The 23,445-nt window shown below is 39.8% G+C and overlaps 1 protein-coding gene across 1 annotated transcript in view; it reads left to right on the top strand.

The window, feature by feature from the left end:
• MPLKIP (M-phase specific PLK1 interacting protein) overlaps window positions 1-11,944 on the top strand; it is a 12,555-nt gene extending 611 nt beyond the window's left edge. Inside the window, exons 2-4 of the mRNA XM_019535429.1 lie at window positions 3,234-3,445; window positions 5,731-5,869; window positions 7,348-11,944. Coding sequence (XP_019390974.1) covers window positions 3,234-3,445; window positions 5,731-5,869; window positions 7,348-7,551 — 555 coding nt within the window. The 3' untranslated portion in view covers window positions 7,552-11,944. The remainder of the gene's footprint in view (window positions 1-3,233; window positions 3,446-5,730; window positions 5,870-7,347) is intronic.
• Window positions 11,945-23,445: the final 11,501 nt, after the last annotated feature.

Raw genomic sequence — 23,445 nt, 5'->3', positions numbered from 1 at the left:
CCCCCCCCCGCTTCCTTTTTCATCTTTATTATTTTTGTTGCTTTCTTGTTCCTGTTTGCCAAGCACAGGTTGGCTCCAAATTCAGTTGAGCAAAGCCCAAGAGTCACGTTTCAAAACTGGCCTGCGCAGCTCTTCCCACCCCTGCCCCACCTGCGTCCCATGTCCTCCCTCCCAGATCCTCCCTCTGATGCATCCCCGGACCGAGCAGGTCTTCGAGAGGCAGCCCCAGGCCCAGGGGCCCAGCTCTTTCAGCTCAGATCAAGAGAGACTCAGGGCCTGCATGTCTTTCTTTTCCTTTTCCTCTCAGTTTAAGATTGGAGAGGAACTGCATGTCTGATGCTTTATCTAGATGCTCTGTAAGAAAGCAGCGGCACAGATTCCCCTCCTTCCTCCTTGTCCTGGGAAACGGGTCTCATGGGGGCCCTGCAGAGGAGGGAAAAGCCCCCTTCCCACAACTGTGGGAAGTGCCTTTGCTGTTTGAGTTACTCTTAGTTGATTTGCTTTTGCTCCCCTGCAAGCCATCCCTCTTCTCTGCCCTTCCCCATCTCTCTTCTTTTTCCACTAGGTTTAGTTGAGGTGCATCAAATGTTACAGGAACCAAGCAAGGTCGGGGGAGGGCATCCAAGGCCTCTGAGACTGGGGCTTGCACATCAGATGCCTGCCATTTTGGGGGAAATATACAAAGCCCCAGACTGATAGGTCTGGGAGGGAGGATACTTGCCCAGTGGTAGATCCACACAGGCTCAGTCAAATTATGGAACTTGACTATTCAGCTTGCTCAGTTGAATCTGGAACTGATTTGTCATTGATAAAGATCTAAAAATATGCTCATCACACACACCCCTCCCTGCCCTGGGAAACAGGAGCTTCTGGCTGGGAGCTTCCACATGGTGGTAGTGTTTGCTCTTTGGATTACCTGTAAGTGATTTGCTGAGGCTTCCCTGCGAGCCCTCCAATAGATGAGCCCCCCCTCTTCTGTCCTTCCACTAGGTTTAGTTGAGGTGAATCCAATCTTATAGCAACAAAGCTGTCTTGAGGCTATCTGGAGGATGTGGGCTGAAACTACTGCCAAGCCAGAACTTCTCTCGTAATTAAAAGTTGAGGAAGCTAGGATCTGCCACCCATGGGGAAAACATTTGTGTGGTGTCATCAACTGAGAGGTCTTCAAATATAACATACCACATGCTGCAGTTTTAAGTTGGAGCGTAGGGCATAAAACATGGCCTTCAATCGACACCACTTAGCGATCATTCTACAATTGGGCTGTAGCCATTACAGTTACTTTGCTCCATGTGAAGGTAGAGAGAAACAGGCTCTTGAAAGACTCCTGGAAAGGGTCTGTAGCAAAACAGGTTAAGATAATGTTTAAGTCACTATTTCTGTGTTGTCCCATTAGATGGAATTAGTCATATGATCATCCCTACACAGGATATACTGAATTGAGGATATGTTGAACTGAGAACAGGACTAGCTTTACAGGCATGATCTTTAACTGGGAGGAAGGAAGAAAGGTTTGAGTGACAAAACTGAGGCAAGCATTTTGGATCTACTGGCATTACATCAGAGTGTAGAAACAGGTTTTTTTCCTTCCTCTGTCAGGATCCAAGAGCTGTGCAGGAGCAGAGACCTGAGGGTGGGTAAGGGAATATGCCTTAAGCCAGTCATTCTTAACCTTTTTGGACTTGAGGCACCTTTCTAACTTTTGTAAATTGAGTGGCACCCAATTTCAAAAACTAATTTATGTGTTATAGTGCTTACCTACTTGCAGAGCGGGGTAGGACATCATTTGGGCAGGGACAGGCCTGACACTGTATTTATCTACTTAGTTTATCTGCTTATCTTATCTCCTTACACCTTTGGGCATCCTTCAAAGGATCTGGTGTAACCCAAGGGTGCCCTGGTACCCTGGATGACAATTGCTACCTTAAGCTGTGAGCATAAGCATGCTGGGATAAAGCTTGAGACAAAGCTGTAGTCAATTTGAGTATGTTCTGCACTAAAAAGCAGGTATTTGAAAGCATGAGAAACTAGCTTGGATTTATTTGTTCATGCTTGAGGCAGGATTACATTGCATGTTCTCACCATTCTTAAAATGGAACGGCTTGACTTGTCCATAGGTTAACTAACCTATTCATGTGTCCAGGACATTGGGTTAACTGGATTTTCTTTAAAGGAAGGTAATTGCATCCTTTTTGAGGAGAAGGAGGGAGTGGGTATTTGGAAGGAAGTGAATTGGAGGCCTTTAATAGTCATGGTGACATATTGTAATTTCATAGATTTCATAAACATTAGGGCTGGAAGGAACCTTGAAGATCATCAAGTTCAGCCTCCTACCCCAAGGGTAGGAAGTTAGCTAGGGTCAAAGGATCCCAGCAAGATAGGCATCCAGTCATCGCTTAAATGAGTCCAGAATATTAAATTGTTATTTAATAGTTATTTTAACTGTTGAGCAGCACTGGTAGTGGGAGAGAAATTGAATTGTGACTATCCTTACATCTTTGTGTCATAGATTAGACCCATGTGTTAAGGAAGAGTTTTCCTTATAACTTCAGCTTGGAGCCTTTTTGATACAGCCAAATATAAATATATGTAACCAGTAGCAGAGAATCCCAACATAAATCTTGGAATAGCACTTTGTGGGCTCCTTTCATTCTCCACTCCAAAGTTTTGAGTTTCTGTTGGAGAGAATGATGATTCCCTATTCCTCAAACAGCCCATTGCTGATAAAGACAAATATTAACATTTTGAAGCTCCTGCTGTCACCTTCAAATTTGGGAGCCCTACAATCTGTCCTGTGGAAAACGGAGGGTGTCTATACACAAGCAGCAAGGCTGCCCCGATGCGCTGGAATTCCAGCTGATCAGAGCAGACTCAGTTAATTGAGTCTGCTGGAACGTGGTAGTTGCTGTATTCCAGCAGCCTCCTGCATCTCATGTATCAGGGTCCCCATGCTTAAAAATTGGCAGTGGGAGAGCTTGAACTAAAGCTCATTGAATGAGCTTTAAAAGCTCATTCAATGAGCTTTAGTTCAAGGGCCCTATCGTCATGTTTAAGCATAGAGATGCTGATACCTGAGATACATGGCGCTTGAATTGGAGAGGCTCTCAGACCTGCTCTAATTAAAGTGCTGCCATACTCCTACGGTCAGAGCATGTATAAAAGTGCCAATACTACTGGAAAGGCAGTTCTTTTAAAAGTACTTCTTGTGCTTTTTTTTGCGTGGTATCTGCTAGTACAGTACTCAAATACTAACGAAGGCCGCAGTAGATTTTGCACCCTCTCTGACTGTGGTCTTTGCTAAAATAAACATAGAAGAAAACACAACTATACTGAGCGCTTTAGTTCAAGTTGTTTTACTTACTTTTCCAAAGCAGTCACTGAAAACACCTGTCCTTGTCTGCTGTTACCAGGACTTTCTCTGCACTGATATTTTTACTTGTGCACTGTATGTACTTTTACTTTCAGTATGGACTCTTTATGCACTTACTTGATGATTATGTTGAAAAGATTCAATACAAATAAGTTTTTTAAAAATAGAGACCTCCATCTACATTAGGAAAATGTCTTGTTGCTATTAGCAGAGTAAACTCTAGTAGTGGGAATAAGGGTGAATTTGTTCAATACTGTTATAGGAAATATAAGATCTAGTAAAATGGTATCTTTCATGCTGTCTAAAATTTAAAAGTTAGAACTGTAATACAAAAAGGAAATTAAAGAGTGGAGTGACTGCCATCTTTCAAGGAATAATTACATTCATCCCTGCTTTATCAAAATGCAACAAGAGATTATTTTTCCTCATGTAGACAGAATCTTACCTTTTTCCTTCCCAAAGAAGAACCGATACAAGAGTAAGATCACTATTTTTCTGTTTAAAAAAAAAAATGACATTATTTAGTGTTGCCCTCAAAGGATAGTGTGGAATTTGTTTCCTTTTTCCCCACAGAGGTTTAGTGATTAAAAAAAATTGGCACATATTTGTGTTCAGTAATATTCTTAACGGCTAGTATTCTTAGATTTCACAACATGAAATACTACATGCTTGATTTAATTTCTACCTCTCCCTGAAAACTGACAGGATTTGTATTGCCTGGCTATATAAGCTTCCTAGATTTCAAACATGCGAAGATAGCTATTATTGTGTACGTTGCATTGGAGTGTACTCTAGTGGGACTTGAATTTTGCCAAGGCATTCCTGTATTAAATTATCTCCCCTTCATCAAACAAGTACTACAAATCCATATGTGCCAGTTTTAATTGAGTATTGTTTTGTAAATTTTTCCCAGAGTGCTGGAATTAGGCAGACTGTATCAAGGGCATCAAATTTTCCTAGACAGTGTTTGAAAGCGGAGCCATAGCCTGTAGGTTACAACACTTGGATAATCTTGGCTTCTGATAAAATCTTAACTCTAGGATATATTTTACACAACTTTGGTCTTTAATAATTAATGATGAAATGAATGTCCCATAATACTTGTTTTTACAATTTTGTTTGGCTTGACTAATAAACCCACTGTCATAGAAAGCAATCAAGTATATTTTGAAGTTTTTCTTGTTTTATGTTGTTCTCCTTTTTCCTCCTCCTGCTTTTTATAACTTGGCATGCTGATCAGAAAACCTGCCACTGCTTTTACTTCTCTATACATATTATTCTTCTGCTTGCGTGATCCTAATATTAACCATATTGTACTCTGTGTTGTCACAAATAGATTAAAGAATGGTTAAAAAGACCAGGTGGTCTGTTAGGTAGGCTTTCCCTATTCTTACTTGCAGGCTGTGTCCCCAGAGTTACTAAACTTCAGAAGTTATTTACAAAAATAGCATCTGTTGTGAACCATGCAACCACTGCTTTGAGCATCAAAGATCTTAGGCTTTCAAGGCTGGAAAATCCCCAACATCCTCAGTTCCTTCTTTTTTTTTTCCAGTGCCTGGGTATAGAGACCTTCACTTAATCAGAGTCGTCTTTGGCCTTACTTAGGAGTCATATGTTGCTGTCTAATATTGATAGATTTAGTTTCCATACCATGATTTTGTTTAAAGCAGGGGTGTCAAAATAGTCTGGTTTATAGGTCAGATGAATCTTGTGGGCAGAGACCACAGATTGGATCTAGAGAATGGAGCTTTGTCATCTGACCTGCAGCGCTACCCCTGAGGCCCAGGGACAAATTTCCAGGCCCACAGACCAGATGATAGCTTCACGTTCCAAATTCAGTTTGCAGGGCTCCCATAGGCCTGGAAATATGTCAGCAGAACAAGCAGCAGCACTGTTAATGGCCACAGCTCATCCCACAACCGAATTTCCAGCCCCATGGAGAGCGCCTCACAAGCCCGGTGACACAGCTCTGTGGGTCGGCTCTCTGACACCTGGTTTAGAGACTAGGAATCTGTACGCCTTGTCTGATCCAAAAGGCTAAAGAAACAGATGGCTAGTAACTAGATTTTTTATACCTCTTGTCCTTACTTGCTGCCTAACTGCTACAGGGAAGCCCATTCCCCTGGTCATTCAGTATTTCAAGCACATTACACATGCAAAAGTAAATCTATCCTGTGGTAAACTGTTGCACTGTTTTAATTAAATCTGCAGTTAAATTGAAAACTGAAATGTAGTGGATGAGACCTTGTCCTTTGGACAAAAAGGTTGCCTGTTTCTTTGTAGTAATCTATCCTTCTAGGTGGGCTGAAGGAATGGCATTCACAGACCCCCCAATAGAGTGATGTTTAGCTTTCCTGAAGAGTAACTCCCATGACTGATGGGCAGCCATCTTCTATGATTTCTGAAAATATTAGGGCATTCAAGAAGAGATTGGGAAAGGTTTTGGAACAGTTCTGTGGGGGAATGTGGTATGGGACTGCAATAAGAACTGCACAAGAGGTACACTGAGAGAAGGGGGTTAAAATTAATGATGTGATTTTAGAGTGAGCATAGCTGAAAACCATTTAAATGTCACCAGGAAAGAATACAGTAAAAGCCCTGTTATCTGGCATTTTACTAACTGGCATTTCTATTAACTGGGATTTCTGGCTGGCCAGACGGGGGGCTCACGTGCGGCCACTGCCGCCTACCTCATGTCTTGCCAGAAACCCCTGTGCCTTGGGTGAACAGCATTTTTAGATTACCAACACCCCCCATTTCCCACTCATGCTGGAAAACAGGGCTTTTACTATAATGACTACTGATTAGTACTGGCAGCAAAACTGTACTTGGATAAAGCTTCTCAAACTTGGCATTTCCTTATCACACTTGCTCTTGAAAACAAGTACAGAAGAGAACCTTGATATAAATGGTTTCAAGGAATGCAACTTTAAATCTGGCCCATTTGAAGTGTGTGTGTGGGGCGGGGGGGGAGGGTTGAAGAGTATAATGTCAGATACTGAACCTACCTATAAGATCCCCTTACAGAATTTGTTCTAAAATTTCATCTCTTAAAATGTGAAAAGCAAAGGGAAAGGGCCTTACCAGATGAAAAGAACAAGTACATAAAGTAAACTTATGGGAAGGGGGAAGCCTCCCTTTTGTAAAATTAGCTGGTAAAATAAGTTCCTCTTAGTTTTCTGTGCTTTTGCAAAAACCAAAAATTAAGTTCCAGCAGATAGAACCTTTTCTTTTAAATAGATGTGCTGAATTTAATTTTTTCATGTATGTAATAATGCTACCTAAATTTAACTGCTCAAAGCAGGGCATCTTTTATGTTGAACTTAGAATAAAAACTAGCTTAGCTAAAATACCACGTTCTTTGGGAAACCTGAGCCAGTTGGCTTCGTACAGTTCAATATGTATACTCAGCTCTCATAGTGTCTAGATCGGGGCGGGTAATTACTTCGGGCAGAAGGCCACTTACTGAGTTTTCGCAAGCCATTGAGGGCAACATGACAGGCAGCCAGGGGCAGTTAGATATTAATTTTCTAAAATTTTTAGGGGTCTGCAGGCCGGATAGAATGGCCTGGTGGGCCGCATCTGGCCTGCGGACCACGTTTTGCCCGCCCTGGTCTAGATCTTGCTACTTGTAGAGAGCTCTGACTCTTCCCAAACTTAACTCTTCCTTACTTTTTATTGCTCAGCTTTTAAGTTAGACGTATTTTAGGACTGGACATGTTATTAAAATAGTGATGATCATTTTCTGTCATGATTATGTACTAGTATCAATTTTGAAACAAGTTTACTTTTGTATACTACTACATTGTTCAGAAGGAGAAAATGGCACTTAAAGTTGTGATTTAAAAAAAAGTTCTCAGGCAGTGGTAATTATCATTAGCAGCTGGAACTTGAAAGGCCTGCTACATTAGAGGAAAGCTTCTTTAGTTTTAATTAGTCTATTAAATGTTTCTTTACCTGATGGTTTTCTTCCAAAGGGATCACCCAGGACATCTACTCCATTTGGTACAGCGCATGGCAGAGAGAAAAGAGTGTCTAATGATGTGGAAAACTATTACAGACCTTCAATGCTTGAGGACCCATGGGCTGGCCTAGAGCCAGTTTCTGTTACAGACATAAACCAACAATACAGCAGTGAGCAAACAACATATACTGGTAAAAAAGGGAGGTATTTCAGTTAACATTTCTAAAAGCCAGATAAACTCCATCTGTCAGGAAAACTTTGGAACAAAATCTTTACACTTAACACAAGATGAACAGTAATCAAGCTCTTAGTTAACGCTTTTATTTGATCAAATCTCCACCCTCTTATCCAACGTTTTTTGTACTACATTGGATATTTTTATGTATGGGGAGGAAAAAGGAGTGGTAGGATCATTTATGTTTCTGGCTATGTGGAAGTGCCTACCAGCTTTGAAGAACAAAGTGTTCTTTAAATCACCAGCGACTGATTTGTGACTCTTAAAACAGGTTTCCATATATTGACTTCTTCCATGCCAGATTGTTAGCCTAACTTTTATTGTTACCTTCTTTAGGAAATGGTATTTTTTTATGTTTCAACATTTTTAGAATGAAGTGGAAATACAATAAAATTTTGTAAATCCTTGTTTTGTAATGTATAAAGATTATTTTAGGACCTTTGTTAAGGTGTACCCTTGAGTAGAAATAGTACTAGTGAAATCTGTAAATATAATGCTTGTATGCTGTGGTTAAACTTTGATTTTGTGTGCAATTTTTGTTAATTCTAGTGTAAAACAAGTGAAACATCACTATTTCAGCCATCTCAGGAAACAAATGTATTGTCTTTGGAAGGTTTAATTTGTTGAACCAGCTCTTGACTAAAACATACTCCTGTAATCACTGATTTTTTTTTTTCTTTTTTGTATATTAAAGGATTCATCTTTGAAAATAATTTGAAAACAGTGGATCGTAGCAGATAATGAATGAATGCAAAAATGCCTTGCTCTAATATTTGGAACAGTGTAGCTCTGAGTCAGAATCATTTTGTATGATTCAGTAACTAAATTTAGTATCTATAACACTGTTCTTAATTTTTTATCTTGGAGCTGAGATCTGTCTTTGTCCCCAAAACTAGCTGCTTTATCCTGGATTAGTACCTCTTCCTAGAGGATCTTTTTTCTCCTTTTTTTTTTTTCTTCTTTCTTGTATCCTGGTTAGTAATATCTTTTGAGTTGCATTACTTTTTTAGGGTTTGTCTTCAGATGAAGTTATTCTCAATAAACTCCCTGGGTAGATACTCTTCATTCCACAATAAATCGGGTAACTTTGAGTATAGGCCCATGAACAAGATATCAAGGTAATTTAGAGTGTTAACTTACATTGCAGGTATGGTGCAGTTGCCATAAAGTTGCTGATGCACTGTAGGTTCACACTTCAGTTTACTTCATAGTAACTCGTTTTGTTCCTACACCGTTTGTGTATGAACAAATTCTTTATGTGGCTTGTTACTCCTAATAATTCTTGGAAAGTATCAGAGCATGGTTAGACTTACCAATATTTGCTTGATGATCTTGGCAATTGGATGCTGGATTTATAAAAGCAGGTTCATGGTAAAATGTCTAAAAGGAAGTATTGGATGAATTTTCAGTTCTAAACATTAAATTAAGCTTCTTGAATGCTTGAGAAAATGTCATAAAAATACTTAGATAGTTCTATGGGTTGTATGTTCTCTGAATTTCCCTCCTTCCCCTTTCCTCACCAAAAAGAAAAGTTGTACCCAAGAATGTCTTTAGGGCACTATATGGTATCTCTTACTGTGTCGTGGTTCCCAAAGTAAATGGGAGTTTTGTTTGAACAAGGAATGTTAAAAGGGCCTTAAATGTTTGAAAAATGAATTCTGTACTTTCTGCTTGATATCAATATATAAACCCTCATTCCAGAATCAAAATTGGTTCTCTGTTATCTGGCAGCTATTGGTGATGTATTTCTACAGACTGCACTTATGTTTATTCATAGTGCATACCAGCAAGACTGAGATGATATAAAATAATTTGTAGAAAGTTTTATACAGTTAATAAACCAGTTAAATGCATCATTATGAAAAAGTGTGAAGTATTAAGCTTCGCTTTTTTTTACCTGACAGGTGCTGTAAAATTCAGACAAGAAAGCTATAGGGTGCTTTTTATTGAGTCATCTTTCTGTTACTATATCCTATGTAACTCATTGTAATTTTTTTTTTTTTTTACAAACTGTTTGGTGCTCTTGGGGAAAGAGATTTGGGTCCAGTCTGATGGTCTTAAAAAACTACAAAATGCTCCCAGTTGCAAACATGAGAAGAAACTGGGTTGGAAAGGAAAGGATTCATAACTTAAATTCTGTGAGAGGTGGAACTACTTTTACAGTAGCCCAATATCAGCTGCAGTTGCACTGTTAAAAGATGCTTTACAATTGACCCAAGGATAAGAGCCAGCCGTCTCTTGGAACAACTCATAACCACTTGTCTTAGACTTCAGAAGACAAATTTTGTTCCAGAAAAAGAATTGAGGAAACAATTTTGAAGCATTGTTTGACTAATGCAGGCCTTCAGCAGTACCATCTGTTAAGCTATTGGTCTTGTACACTTCAGCACTTGCGATAAAGTACATCAAACTGCCAAAGTCTCCAGTAATTCAGTCAATCAACAAGGAGTTTTTAAATGTAGATGTAATATTTCACTGAACTACTTGTACCTTACCAAAAACCTAATGCTAATATTCAACCTTTTATCCTAAGGAAAAGGATGTATGGTTTCAGTAAACTGATCAAAATTAATGTCATTGCTGGATAGGTGTGACTAAAATGCATGAATACTTAGTTTGTGATTTTAAATGTAAAATACTTTAAACCCCACCCCCCCACACAATTTTAAGCTTTGCCTCTTTCCTATACTGTCCCAGAAGCTAGAAAATACTTGTTTTCCCACTGATTTTTTTTTTCTGTCTACGATGCAAACACCTTCTCCTAAATGCAAATGCATCTAATGGAATTAGAATACTACATCACTTTCTCATTTGTTTATGATGTCCAAACATAATATCAGCATGGCTCTTGGAATAGCATTTGATTAGTATAACTACAGGTTGGGGAAGCACAAATACATCGTAACTTCATGAGCTCTGCAGAAAAAGAAAAAACGTATCTATATGGTGTTAAGGAGTAGACTCTTCATAAAAAGAAGAAAATGAGAATATGGAGTAAATTCATTCCTCAGAGGGCTACATACATTTTGAGGTAAGTTGAATTGATAAATGATTCCACCTATTCCATCAGTCTTTTCTTCAGTGATCTTTTCGCTTAATTCAGTTCTTGAAAATGTTAGGACAACACCCCATTAGTGTACCATATTTTCTCACATACACATGCGCCTTTCCTCCAAAATCATCACCCCCACTCCCCTGGAATTGGGTGCATGTATTAGTCAGAAAATCAGTTTCCCTGCTTTGTTTCTTGCTCCACAGTGCAGCAGCTGTTGCATTACTATTCAGACAGCTGAGGGATTCCATTGAGTCAGTGGATCATTATTCTTCACTCTAAAGGTCTTAACAGTCATGTCTCCGTTTTAATGGTATCGATGTTTCACTAATCAGGTTAACCTTTCTTGGTAATTTTGCTGTCTGGTAGCTGCCTCTGGTCTCTGTCTTCCTATTTCAGCTTTAGTTAAGGAGGAAAAGGAGAGTGATTCAGTTGAAGGATTAGGCTTGTGTCCCTGCTCTGTGTATCCATAACTCTGGAAAAATCTTTATTTTCTTCATTCCACCTTTCAAAAATTAGGTGTTTGTTAGAGAGTGTGTGTGTATGTGTGTGTGTGTGTGTGTGTAAAAGAAAAAGTATTTTCTTTTGATTAGACTCTGAAGCAAGTCTAATTCAAGATTTGCTTTGCAATGTCTCCTTGTTTAAACTGAATTGGTGTTCTCTTATTAGATGGAATAGTAGTAAAAATCCTCAGCTAGTATAACTTATCGTAGTTCCACTGTGTTAAGTAAAGTAATTCTTGTGTAGTAACTTGGGTTTTTCTTTTATGTACATATTTCGAGATTATTTTGAAACAGTTATCTCCTGACACCTAGTTAGAGCATTTTCAAGTAGTCAAAATTTACAGTGCATCTGAGTTAAACAGTGAGCTTTACAACTTAACCATTATAGGTAAGATGTTGATACTGGGTACAGTTTGCAAACAGAAAGCACATGGGCAACAGAATAGATTACTATTTTGTGGCACCCAGCTGATTCTTTCTTCATTTTTAATAAAAGGATTCCATGTGGGGAAGCAAGAAAGAATATTTTAAATTGGTTACTCCAGTTTTTGAGCACACTTCTATAGAATATATTCCAGGTACTCTTTTTTTTTTCTCCCCTTCAATTTCATCCTAATGAAGCAATCATTAAGGCTCTGAGTCTGAAAAGCTTTCTGGCCATGTTTCTTTTGTTTATACATGTGACTATTAATTGTTTAAATGTTATAAGTGTAATTTAAGTGTGATAGTTATGCTATGCATCTGTATTCAGACACTTTTATTTAAAGATAATTTGTACTTTTCCACAATCTTTCCAGCAAATAAACATTATTGGTAACAACTGGTCTGGATTCAAAGTCATGCTTTTCTTCAGTTTATTGTTATTAGAGTAGACAGAACTGCCTAGAGATGAATGAAACCGAATTTAAAATATTTCTTTAAATGCCATTTCTGTGGATTTTATTTTGTTTTCTCCCAGATCCAGCATTTGGCCACTTGATAATTTCTTCATACTGTGGGAGAAGGAGTAAAAGGAGAATTGGATCCACTGTAATATAAAGAATTTGTGGTGGAAATTAATGCCTGCTCTTGTGTAAGCTTGTATATTGTCTCTCTCAAACTCTTAAGTATAGGACCAACATAAAGACCACTTCAGTCTCCAGTCACTGGGCCATTACCATTACTAGGATGTTAATTAACTACACTAACTTTTAGTATCAGTTCAGCAGTAGTCTGCAGAAAAACTGAATTATCTGTTATGTAAGGTTAATGCCTTGCCGTTCATTTGTTAACTATATATGCCAGTGATGTTTGTGTTCTAAGACAAAAAATGCAGGAAATATGAATGTGGAAGAAAAGTCTATAAGCTGGAATATGGATTGGACTTAGGTACAGTATTAGACCACAGAGCCAGTCCTTTAATTCTTCTGTTTAAAGCATTGAATGGCTGGTAGAAAAAGCTCTAAAGACTTTTCAAGTTCCTGTCTGGTGCAAGAGTCTGTGCGTGAAAACCTGGATTCTGGACCAGGGTACTTGAGAGTGGTTTCTCCAAGAAAAGTGTGAATGATCTTCTTTTAAGTAGAAACCTGCCTTTTTAATTGTGCCCCTTCATTGTCTCCACCATTGTTTATATTTTAATTAGCCCCTGGCTAATTTTCTTTCCATGCATTAAGTTCCAGCCAGGTGACACATTCATGCCTCTGGTGGCTGAGGCAGCAATAAGTAGCTACTCCCATGCCCTGAGATCCAGGAGTTCAGCATGGGACTCCATTGGCTGTCGCAGTGTGGGGCACCCACTCCAAATCTGTGCCCAGAACTCGTGATCTGCTTGCTCCCTCTTATTTATACTACTGCTAGCCATGCTCCCTTGATCACACAACTGAGTAGCAATGAATTATTGAAGTTCACTGTTCATTTGTATAGCTTTCATCAATAACTTATGTTTGCAAAATGTAGGTGTCTGCATACCAACTTTTGCTGGTATAGTTTAAGGATAGGATTTTCATAAACAAGCCTACTATCTCTGCTTCTGTTACAGTCATAGTAGTTTTGGTGGTGTCTTTATTGGAGTGTGATTATGCTAATGCTGAGTGTGTTTGAAAGTGCCAGCCTGGAAATAGAAAGTGACATTTAAAGAGGTGGCAGTGGCAGTGGCATGGAGGAGTTCTTAATGTTTGTAAGACGGACATTCTGGTCATGAGCTAAGGAGATGCCCAAAAATGGAGGAATTTTGCAGGCCTCCCACATCCCAAGCCAGCTGGTTCTTGGTTACATCTGGTGAAGCACTGTGCTACTGTTGACAGCTTTAAGTCTATCATTGCTTCCTGAAAATTAAAACCATCAAGTGAAATGTGTGACCCATTCTCTGGTTAAAAACAAAAACAAATTAGCTCACTGTAATGGCATACTACACTCCACAAGATTTTTATGCTTATTATTTACATATAGAAATGTCTAACACACAGGCTTCCTTGCACTTTAAAAATAATATGGCTTAATTGTCTAAATCTACACATTGGTCTTCAGTCCTCTCTAATACTAATCATTTCTTTGTGAGAGTCAAAGTATGACAGATTTTCCCCTGAAGGTCTATATTTTGTTTTAAATAAATATGGGTGTTAGTTTAGTTTTAAAGATTCATACTTTTCAGTTAGTGCTGCCACTATATTGGGAGGAACCAAGTATAATCACAACACAACTAAGATGTTTAATCTTTCTGGTGTCAATTCAGCTAGGAGATTAGTGACTATCTGTATACTATAGTTAAAAAGTCTTTACTTCAACCTTCTCTTGCTTAAATAAAGCTTTGCTTAAATAAAACTCCTATTTAAAAACAAACTAATGTATTACATTAAAGACCAGGGTCTCAATACTTTTACTTAAACAATTTGAGTTGGACTGTTCTGTGTATGATGAAAATAGCTATCATATAAGGGATTTTGTTCCAGTTGCATTTATTAGGATATTCTTTGGTTGGCCTAGCACTGCCTGCATTCTTTGAAAAATGACATTGTACTGAACTGAAATAAGAAATATTGAGTATTTGTCTATTAATGTAACGCCTAGTGTAGGTTATTATGATACTTGTATAATAGATAAGATATGTTTCTCGTCTGTGACCAAAAATGCCCTGTATAGTTTGGTTCTCAGAGTTGCATCATTGCTTTGGGCAGGTAAGAAGAAGACTGAAATGCTCCTTCTGCATCTGCAGTGCCATGAATAGGTAAAGGACTTGCATTTTTCAACCTGAATCCTCGATTATGGTTATAAAGTAAAAGCCCTGTTATCCGGTACAAGTGAGGGGTTGTAGGGGGCCAGGTATCTACAAATTCTGGTTACTTGAGGTGGGCAGTTTTCAGTTGGACGCAGAATGGGGGTGGGAGGAGGCAGAGCAGCAGCACAGGATGGACGTTTTGGCCGGATGCGGAGTGGCAACAGCGCAGGGCGGTGGGTGGTGGCGGCTGCGTGCGAGTTTATACCCCTCCCCGCCTGTGTCCAGCAGGACAGCCTGAAAATCCAATTAATAGAGCATTCCGGCCAGTAGATGCCAGATAGCAGGGCTTTTACTATAGTTAAAAGGGCTGTTCTCACTAAATAACTGTCTTGCAGACTTACTTGCCTATGTTGCAGGAAAAAGCTTGCTGGAAGTTTATATAGTAAAGCCATTATTTAACCTTTTGCATTAGTTATTTGTTTGTTACCTTAAAACTGTTATTTAAATTCCTGGCTTCCAAATATGTGGCTTACCCAAGGCAGATGTGGAAGAGTATAATGGTGGTCAGTTTCCTTCTAACCTACATACTCATACTGTTAACAGTGATAGTAAGTGTAAGAGCCAAAATGTTTTTACACTGATGCAAGCTACTTCTATGTCTCTACACACAGACTTAAATGGTGCTGGAGCAAAGAAAGAAGAAATAATTTAACACACTCCAGGTAGTTAATATGTGCAGGGATGTGAATAGATGCTCCACCACTGTTCATAGATAGGAGGGAGTAGTAGATATGCTGGAGGGTAGGGATTCAGAGGGACCTAGACAAACTGGAGGAATGGGCCAAAAGGAATCTCCTGAGGTTCAACAAGGACAAGTGCAAAGTCCAGCACTTTGGACAGAATAATCTCATACACTAGTACAGCCTGGGTGGCAGCAGCTCTACAGAAAAGGACCTAGAGGTTACAGTGGGCAATAAGCTAAATATGAGCCAACAGTGTGCTCTTGTTGCCAAGAAAGCTAATGACATACTGGGCTGCATTGGTAGGTGTGTTGCCATCAGGTCAAGGAAAGTAATTATTCCCTTCTATTCAGCACCGGTGAGGCCGCATCTGGAGAACTGTATTCAGTTTTGGGGCCCCTACTACAGAAAGGATGCAGACAAATTGAAGAGAGTCCAGTGGAGGGCAGCAAAAATGGTGAGGGGGCTGGGAGACGTTACATATGAGGAAACACTGAGGGAACTGGGTTTATTTAGTCCAGAGAGGAGGGGACTTAATAGCAGCCTTCAACTACCGGAAGTGGGGCTTGAAAGAGGATGGAGTTAGACTGCTTTTGGTGGCAGATGACAGAACAAGGAGCAATGGTCTCAAGTTGCAGCTAGGCAAGCTTAGGCTAGCTATGGGGAAGAATTTTCTCCCTAGGAGGGTAGTAAAATACTGGAACAGAGGTGGTGGAAGCTCCATCCTTGGAGGTTTTCAAGATCCGGCTAGACACAGTTTTTGGCTGGTGATCTAGTTGGGGATGGTCATGCTTTGAGCAGGGGGTTGGACTAGATGACCTCCTGAGGTCCCTTCCAACCTTGACTTTCTATGATTCTATAGCACACACAAGAAAAAGTAAGTGGTCAACAGCAATCAAATGCTTAAGTATTTTTAAAATTTGGACCTCTTAAGACCATGAACAAATTATTGCAAGGCAAAGGCAACTAGGGCTTACCACAGCAGTTGATGCAGGGTAAATGCTTCTGTGTTCTGTGGCTTTGGACAAACTTAACTTCCAGCTGCCTCAAAAGGGCAGTTCCAAGCATCAGCTGTTAAAAGAAAAGGAGAACAACATTGCAGTACCTTTAATCCTAAATTAAACTTAAATTAAAGTTACAACAGGGTTGCTACATTTTGTAGTGCTTCTGGAGCACCTTGCATTCCTAACAGTTTTATTCTGGTGTTATTCAATATCAGTGTAATTGTTAAGCTTGTCTATATCTTTACCATAAATGAAAGTTAACGTGTGGTAGTTCACACCCATTTCTGCAGCATTCATGCTATATCCCAAAAAGGTGCTTAAACCACCCCAGGTTAGCTGTTTTTATTATGGGTTAAAATTATGCATCTGGACACCTGTTCTGCATACCAGTTCATGTGCTTATGCCCTTATTTGATCCTGTAATGTGACTTTTGGGTATTAACCCAAAAGGTCCTTGTTCCTGAAAACTTTCTGTTTGCAAAAGCATTCATACTAAGTCACAAGATAAAATTTGGTTCTTCCATTTGCTCTGCATCACTGAGTTCCCCACCCCCATCCCCCACCCCTTAGACCTGCTTACTGTGGATGTCTTTTCTCAGAGAGTGCCCCTTGAAGCCAGCTGAGGCTTGGGCTTGTAGAGCAGTGTGGGAGACGTGACTCCTTCCCACTCTGAGATGCTGGCTTTTTGGTCTCTTGCCCTTTCTGTTTTCTATGGCTCTGACTCAGGGAGCAAGCATCCAGTTCCACTCCTGAGAAGGACTTTATTTCCTACGGAGAAACCGAATGCAACCCAAAGTTCCAAGCACCAAAGCAAACAGCTTCTCTAGAATAAAGGCATGTAATGATGAAAAAGCCACTCAAGCCAAAGCCCTCTCCAAAGGGTTGAGCAGTCCTGTCACCGATCCAGACCTGAGCACCCTGGAGTTCCTCGGTTGTTCCCTTTCCAGTCCATCAGCTCTCTAACCCGAAAAGCTACTGAAGCAGAGACCGCTTGTACCCCTTGCCCTGTTTATCATCATGCTCATAACATGACCTGTCATCCTGGGTGGGTATGTGGGCAGGGCCAGACATGAGCATGGGCGAACCGGGCAGCTGCCCAGGGCCCAGACAAAAAGGGGGCCTGAAAATGGTACATTTTTTATTATCATCATTATCTCTGGCAAAGGGTGGCCTGATAAAAGATCACCCGGGGCTGCCAGGAGTCTAGGCACAGTGTTTTGTGTGGGAGGAGAGCAGTTCCCACCTTTTGTTGACTTGTCAGCAGCTCTGTTGGTCCACCTTCTTTCCTCCCACACAGACCGATCCCTTGCCTCACTGTCTCTTTAACCCATTCTTTCCCTGTGTACCGGCTTTAGGAAGGATGCAGCCTTGTTAACAACCGGAACTCATTAAAACAGTTGTTACAATAAAACTTAGAGTCCATCACACTCTCATGTTGTGATCACAGTATCACTGTACCAACTATTTCCGTTATAAACATAGAAAGTAATATATTAATTGTCTTCCGTGTAAAATCTGGAAACAGAAGAGCAGCATGTGCATAATGGGCAACAGTTTGGGAAATGACTGTAGATTCTTTCTAATTAATCTTCTGTGCTAGATGTGTGATATAACAACTAACTGAACCTCTCCAGCTCATTAAAAATGTTAATGGCTGGTAAGTATCTTTCAAAACTGAAGCCAGTGTATTTGCAATAGCAGACCCTTAGCAATTTTTTTAATACAAAATTTTCCACTTGAGTAGAAAATCTGCAGGAAAAAAACCACATTTTTTATTTACAGGGTTTCTGTTCTGCTTGGCTGTTTTTTCTGAAGGCAAAATCATTCTTGTAACTATTTTATCCAATGGCTTTCTTACAGCTTATCACCACACCAATAAAACTATCCTCAGTGGCCCTAGCAAGTGAAATAGTAATAGTTTCCAAAATTTAGGGGTGCACAGCTGTTGAACAGAAAAATGAGTGATCTGCTTTTAAGGTCATCTATGACAGAAGACTAGAACTCTGCTCATTAAGCCCAGCTCCTTCATCTTACTTTTGCTCTTAATAAATGCTAGCTAATTGAAGAGGAGCTGTACTCCTGGGACCCAACCAGGGAGAATGCAGAGTACCTGTCTCCCTGGTCTCAGAAACTCCTCCGAAAGCCTCCAGCTCTGCAATTAAGATAAAGGGAAGGCAGAATGCCTAGAAAACACTCAGATGTCACTTCAGCATCAGTTGGTGATGGCTGTAACTTGGTTTGCTCTGGATAACTTAAAACTTCACAAAAAGATAGTCCTTCTAACTGGCCAGTTGCAACCTCTTCTCTCACAGGTGATCGTTCCACTTTCCTTCCTGTCTATCTCACCCGCATTCAGTTTTTCTCTCGGTGATTAAAATACTGTCCTATGCCTCTGTTCCCTTTTTTCCTAGGTGAAGGGGAAATTCAGACTGCACTACAAACATTATCAACATAGCTCTGTTACGATTGTGGAGGGAAAAATACCTTGCGATTATGCAAACACTCCTCTGGCATAGATGCAGCTGCACTGATAGTAGACTGCCTTTGTTGAGTGTTTGTCATTGCTAGGCTAACAGAAAAATTCCTTTTGCGAGTATATGCTACATCTCCACAAGGGGGCTTCACTGGGAGAGCTGTTGGCTACATCTGCTCCTACTGTAATCTTATCACTGCTTTCCCTTCCAGTTTTACAGCTGCTGCAAAATCAAATGCACTTCAGTCTTTCCTTCTCAATTTCTTGACTACTGGTTTCTCTGATTCATAGAACAGATTGCCTTGCCTTTATTAAATCTTGTCCCTACTTGGGGAGAAAATTGTTTCTGCTAGTTTCTCTCATATTCTTCTGTATATACTTCTCTCTACTAGGACCAGGCTAGGACATGTCAGACCTCTCGGCATGTCATCACAGGTAACCTATGTACAGCTATTCACAGTGACTACTGCTTTCTTTAAAGATACCAAAAATCTTCACTCTACTGCACAAACTGTACATGTATTAAATAGTCAAAAGATGATAAGCACTAGGCACAAAGACAAGACCCTAATGCAAAAATTTCCCTGATCTTTGGTCATTTTTAGGATAAAAGGGATGCAGTCAAAATTAGGATATTTAGTGCAGTTTGTTTATTTTTAATCCTTTCTTTCTTTTTGGCTTATAGGTTCACATACCTTTTTCTACTCAGCCTCTGCTTATAGCATCTGGACAGAAGATGTGGGGATAACATCATACAAAAAATGTAAAACAAACCATCAGCCACTGACCTCCAAGAGTTTAACTGCTTTTGAGGTAGAAGGCAGCAGATCATGGGTCATAGTCACTGAGAATTAAACCCTGTGATCAGTGACAGTAAAAGATTCAACTTTTGGATAAGCACCTTTCTGATTTTTAGAAATCTATACTAAAATGGGAAACGTGGTCAACTGCTGATTAAAGTGAAAGTTTAGGCTATATACAGCATTATACTTATGCTGGGAGAAGAAGCTTTCTCCAGCATAAAAGGAGATCATGCAATCATTCAGGGCTTCCTTGCAGAAAACATGGCTTGTCCGCAAGGAAGTTCTACATCTGATGGCAAGGGGCAGGGTTCAAACTATTTGACTGCCCACCCCCTTGGCCGCCACTGCTTGCCCCACTGTTGCGGTTAGTGGGTAGTGAATTTAAAATGAACCTTCTATGTTTGGATTCTAGACATGGAAAACTGTAACAAATATATGAATTTTTCATGTCTAGAACCTGATTATTAAGGGGTCATCTTAAATTCAAAGACTTCTGTGTTTCAGGTTAATATGGTATTACAATAGTCTCACTAAAACTGTGATGCCAAGGTAATACTACATTGCTAGTGCTACTTAATATGCCTTTTGCTTGTACATTTAAGGTTATGTCTGCCACTCTAACCCTAGCATCACACTGACTGGCCTTGTTCAATTAGTTATTTACCATTATTCCCAAATCCTTTTTAGTTGCACTCCATTCCATGTTACATACACATGTCTTGTAAGTATGACCCTACATGTATTGTTCTTGGATATATAACTGTGTGTTTCACTGTATTAGAACACCCTGTAGTGTCTGGCTCTTTCAAGGTGGTTGTTGAGGGTTGACTCTAAAATAAAACAGTGGTGTACTGTGGGTCTCCAGCACCCAGAGGCCTATGCTTGCATTTGCAAACCCCCACCCCCACGCCAGGGATGATCTGAGCAGGGTGCAGGGTCCCACCTCCAGCCCCACAGCACTTCTGCAGGGAAATTAGCAGCATGGCACATCAGCCATGGGGGAAGGGGCAGCAGCCAGAACGGCCGAAGAAAGCTACAACCCACCAGGTGGGGGGGGGTGCGCCACTCAAAGTGTGGGAGGTGCCCTGGCCTCTCTGGCCTGCCCCCCTGTTGGTACACCACTAAAATAAAACTGCCATAACATAGATTAATGCTATGTGAAGCCTAAACAAAACAGCCAGTAAGTCATACCCTACTCATTTTGAGATCTTAAGGCTTCTCACTGTTTAAATGTCTGCTCTGGAATGCAGCAGTTCGAATAGTCCTCTCAGCAAAGAGGTTGAAGCACTTAGCAGTTGTTCCATGCAAATTTCCTTTCTTCTCAGTGGGTGCATCTACGCGTTCAATTAATGTAACGCGATAAACTGCAGAGAAGTTTGTGCCAGAGAAAATTGCTTTCTGCATATGTGTACAGGACAGCAGCACCTTCAGCCTGGGCTGGCAGGGGGCATAGGGAGTCAGCCCCAGGTGATGGTGCCAGGCTGCAGAGGGGTTAGCTGGGGCACAAGGGTGCAGAACCTGTGGAGCTGCATGGCTAGCCAGGAAGCAGTCCCCTCAATTTAACAGCCTTGTGCCCCAGCCAGCCGCTGTCACCATCTACACGTGCGCTTCATGGCAGTTATCTACTCTGTCGTAAGAGTACTGTTCTCAAGAGTACTATCTTACAGCGGAGTTAATTAATTTACTGTGCTTTAATACTGCTGCATGTGTAGATGGTGACACTTTACTGCGGAGCTATTTAACTTACTCCTCAGTAAAGCACATGTGTAGATGCACTCAGTCTATTGACAAGGTAGAGATCAGACCAGTCCCAAACTTCCATAAAACATTATATAAGGAAAGACATAGACATCTGTTCACAGTCAATGAGCTCTTCCCTTTCCTTCTGATAAAGACAAGCTGTTAAGCTCAATTATTAAACTTGGGGAAGAAAATAATTTGGTTTACCTTCAAAATCTAAGATGAAATCCAAGCAGTCTTCACCTACTGGACTGGACTGTTTCATGCACAAAATAAACTCTTCAGGAGCAGTAAATTTCTACTCTCTGAAGACCATTTAACTAGACCAGCGGCCTGAGAAAATTCTGTCACTTTTCCACCGAGCACAAGTCAGACAATTACCGGGCAGTTCATTTACATCATCGGTAAGCATTCTTGTAGATTCATTGTTAGGACTTTGCATCATTCAGCCTAGAGCTCTGGAGCGCTCAAAGGTCTTTTAGCTCCCATAGCTAAGTCAATTTTTGTGCTACAATTTTTTTTCATATGCAGCTCCACTTCACCTTTTAAACCCATGATACCCAGCATGTTTTAATGCATTGATTACATAACACAGAATTTTTTCAGGAGGGTCAGTACTATTATGTCATCACTTTTAAGATGCAGTGGAGAAAAACAGATGAGGTGATTAGTTCCATTGACTTACTGCTATTAAGTGAGAGCTGGGAATACAGCCCAGAAGTTACTGAATCCCAGTTCAGTCAGCGGACTAGTAGAGGGTTCTTCCTTCGCAATAAGAGGGATTCCTAGAGTCATTTCCAAATTACTGGCTGCCAGCTTGCTGGAAAAGAATTACAGAGGCCCTCCAACGAATGTTACCTTTTACAATATAAAAGCCAATACAAGTTTCTCACCTTGCCAGCATAATCATTTAAGAACATTGAGAATCTTTTGCATTTTCTTTGCTAAAATTAGCACCTTTCACTCACATGTTTATACTACTCAATATTTTAGAATATTTATGACACAGGTTCTTTTTATGGTTAAAAAGAAATCTTGAAACGCAAACACAAAAATCACCTAATTTCCTTTCATGGCAGATATATAGGCTGTTGTGGCTTGACTAAAATGAACACTAAGGGAGAAAAATCTTTCTTTGGTGAATTCAATTGGAAAACTCTCATTGACAGATTTCACTCCTTATTTAAAATACATAATGGCACCTCGTAATAACTTAGTTTATTTTGCATGCAGGACATTTCAACAGTTTAAATTTCAGCCCAACTCTGAAGAGATAAGAAATAAGTTGCCATAAACTTTTTCTGTTCGTGGAAGTGCCTTTGGCATTAATTCATGGAAGTTTTAGTTGTTACCAATGGAAGAATCTCAAAAGCAGTTAACATGGAATAAACCAGTCACTAATTTCAGTGGTTATTTTTTCTCTTCATATCTAATGCTTTTAAAACTGGAAAAAGCTGTAGTAGCCAACTAGCTAGTCTTGTCTATGGAAAAATCATGTTCAATCAAGCAGAAAACAGAATGCAGTTTTTTTTTTAATGGATCATAACAAACACTAGATATAAGTATTACCGCTATGCTTCAGGCTACAAGAAGGAAGAAATACAGTTTGACTCAAATCACAGGTTGAGTTTGAAAGCCTGGCAGGGCTTGGAGGTTTTAAGTGGTTGATTTTTGTTTTGTAAAGCGAGCAAATATTATGTGAAAAAATAGCAAGAAACACATGGACCTCCACAGCACAAGGTTTACAAAAGAATAGCACTTTCAGGCTTAAATTCTTCAGAGTATGAAGGTGTTGGTTCATCAATAGTTTGAGCATTAACCATACTTTGAATACATTGGGGGTTTTTTAAAAGAAAAGTACAAAAATGAAATGTGAGAGTTAATGCATCATTAAGGTTTTTCCTTCTTTTGTGGACATTTTTCTTACTTTGTAACATGCTAGATCATGAAAAGAAGTTTCATAAAATATGTAGGATTTATACTACAGTTAATGTTGCTATAGGAACCTTAATTTTTTCATTTCTTGCTTTTTTGTGGGTGATCAGCCTAAGAATCTCACCAACTGGGATTTTACCCACATTGAATGACTTTTTAAAGTGTAAGGAGACAAGAAACACAAAAATCACTTGTCTTTTCCGTACAGTTTGAAGCATATGCTTAAAATTAATTAGAGAACATGCTTACTAATTAGGACTAATTCAAATAATTGGGACTCCTCACATGTCTCTAAATTATGTGGAATCTAACAGCTGTCTTCTCAACTTGTTTTCTCATCCTGTAAAATCCCACAGCTGTGACCTCATGACATGAAGATGTGCACCACGCAAACAAATAATGCTCTGTTAAAATAAGAGCCACACACACACAC

The sequence above is a fragment of the Crocodylus porosus genome, unplaced genomic scaffold (assembly GCF_001723895.1).
Source record: "Crocodylus porosus isolate Cpor-Errol unplaced genomic scaffold, CroPor_comp1, whole genome shotgun sequence".
Taxonomy (NCBI): domain Eukaryota; kingdom Metazoa; phylum Chordata; order Crocodylia; family Crocodylidae; genus Crocodylus; species Crocodylus porosus.
This window is presented reverse-complemented; position numbering and strand designations above follow the sequence as displayed.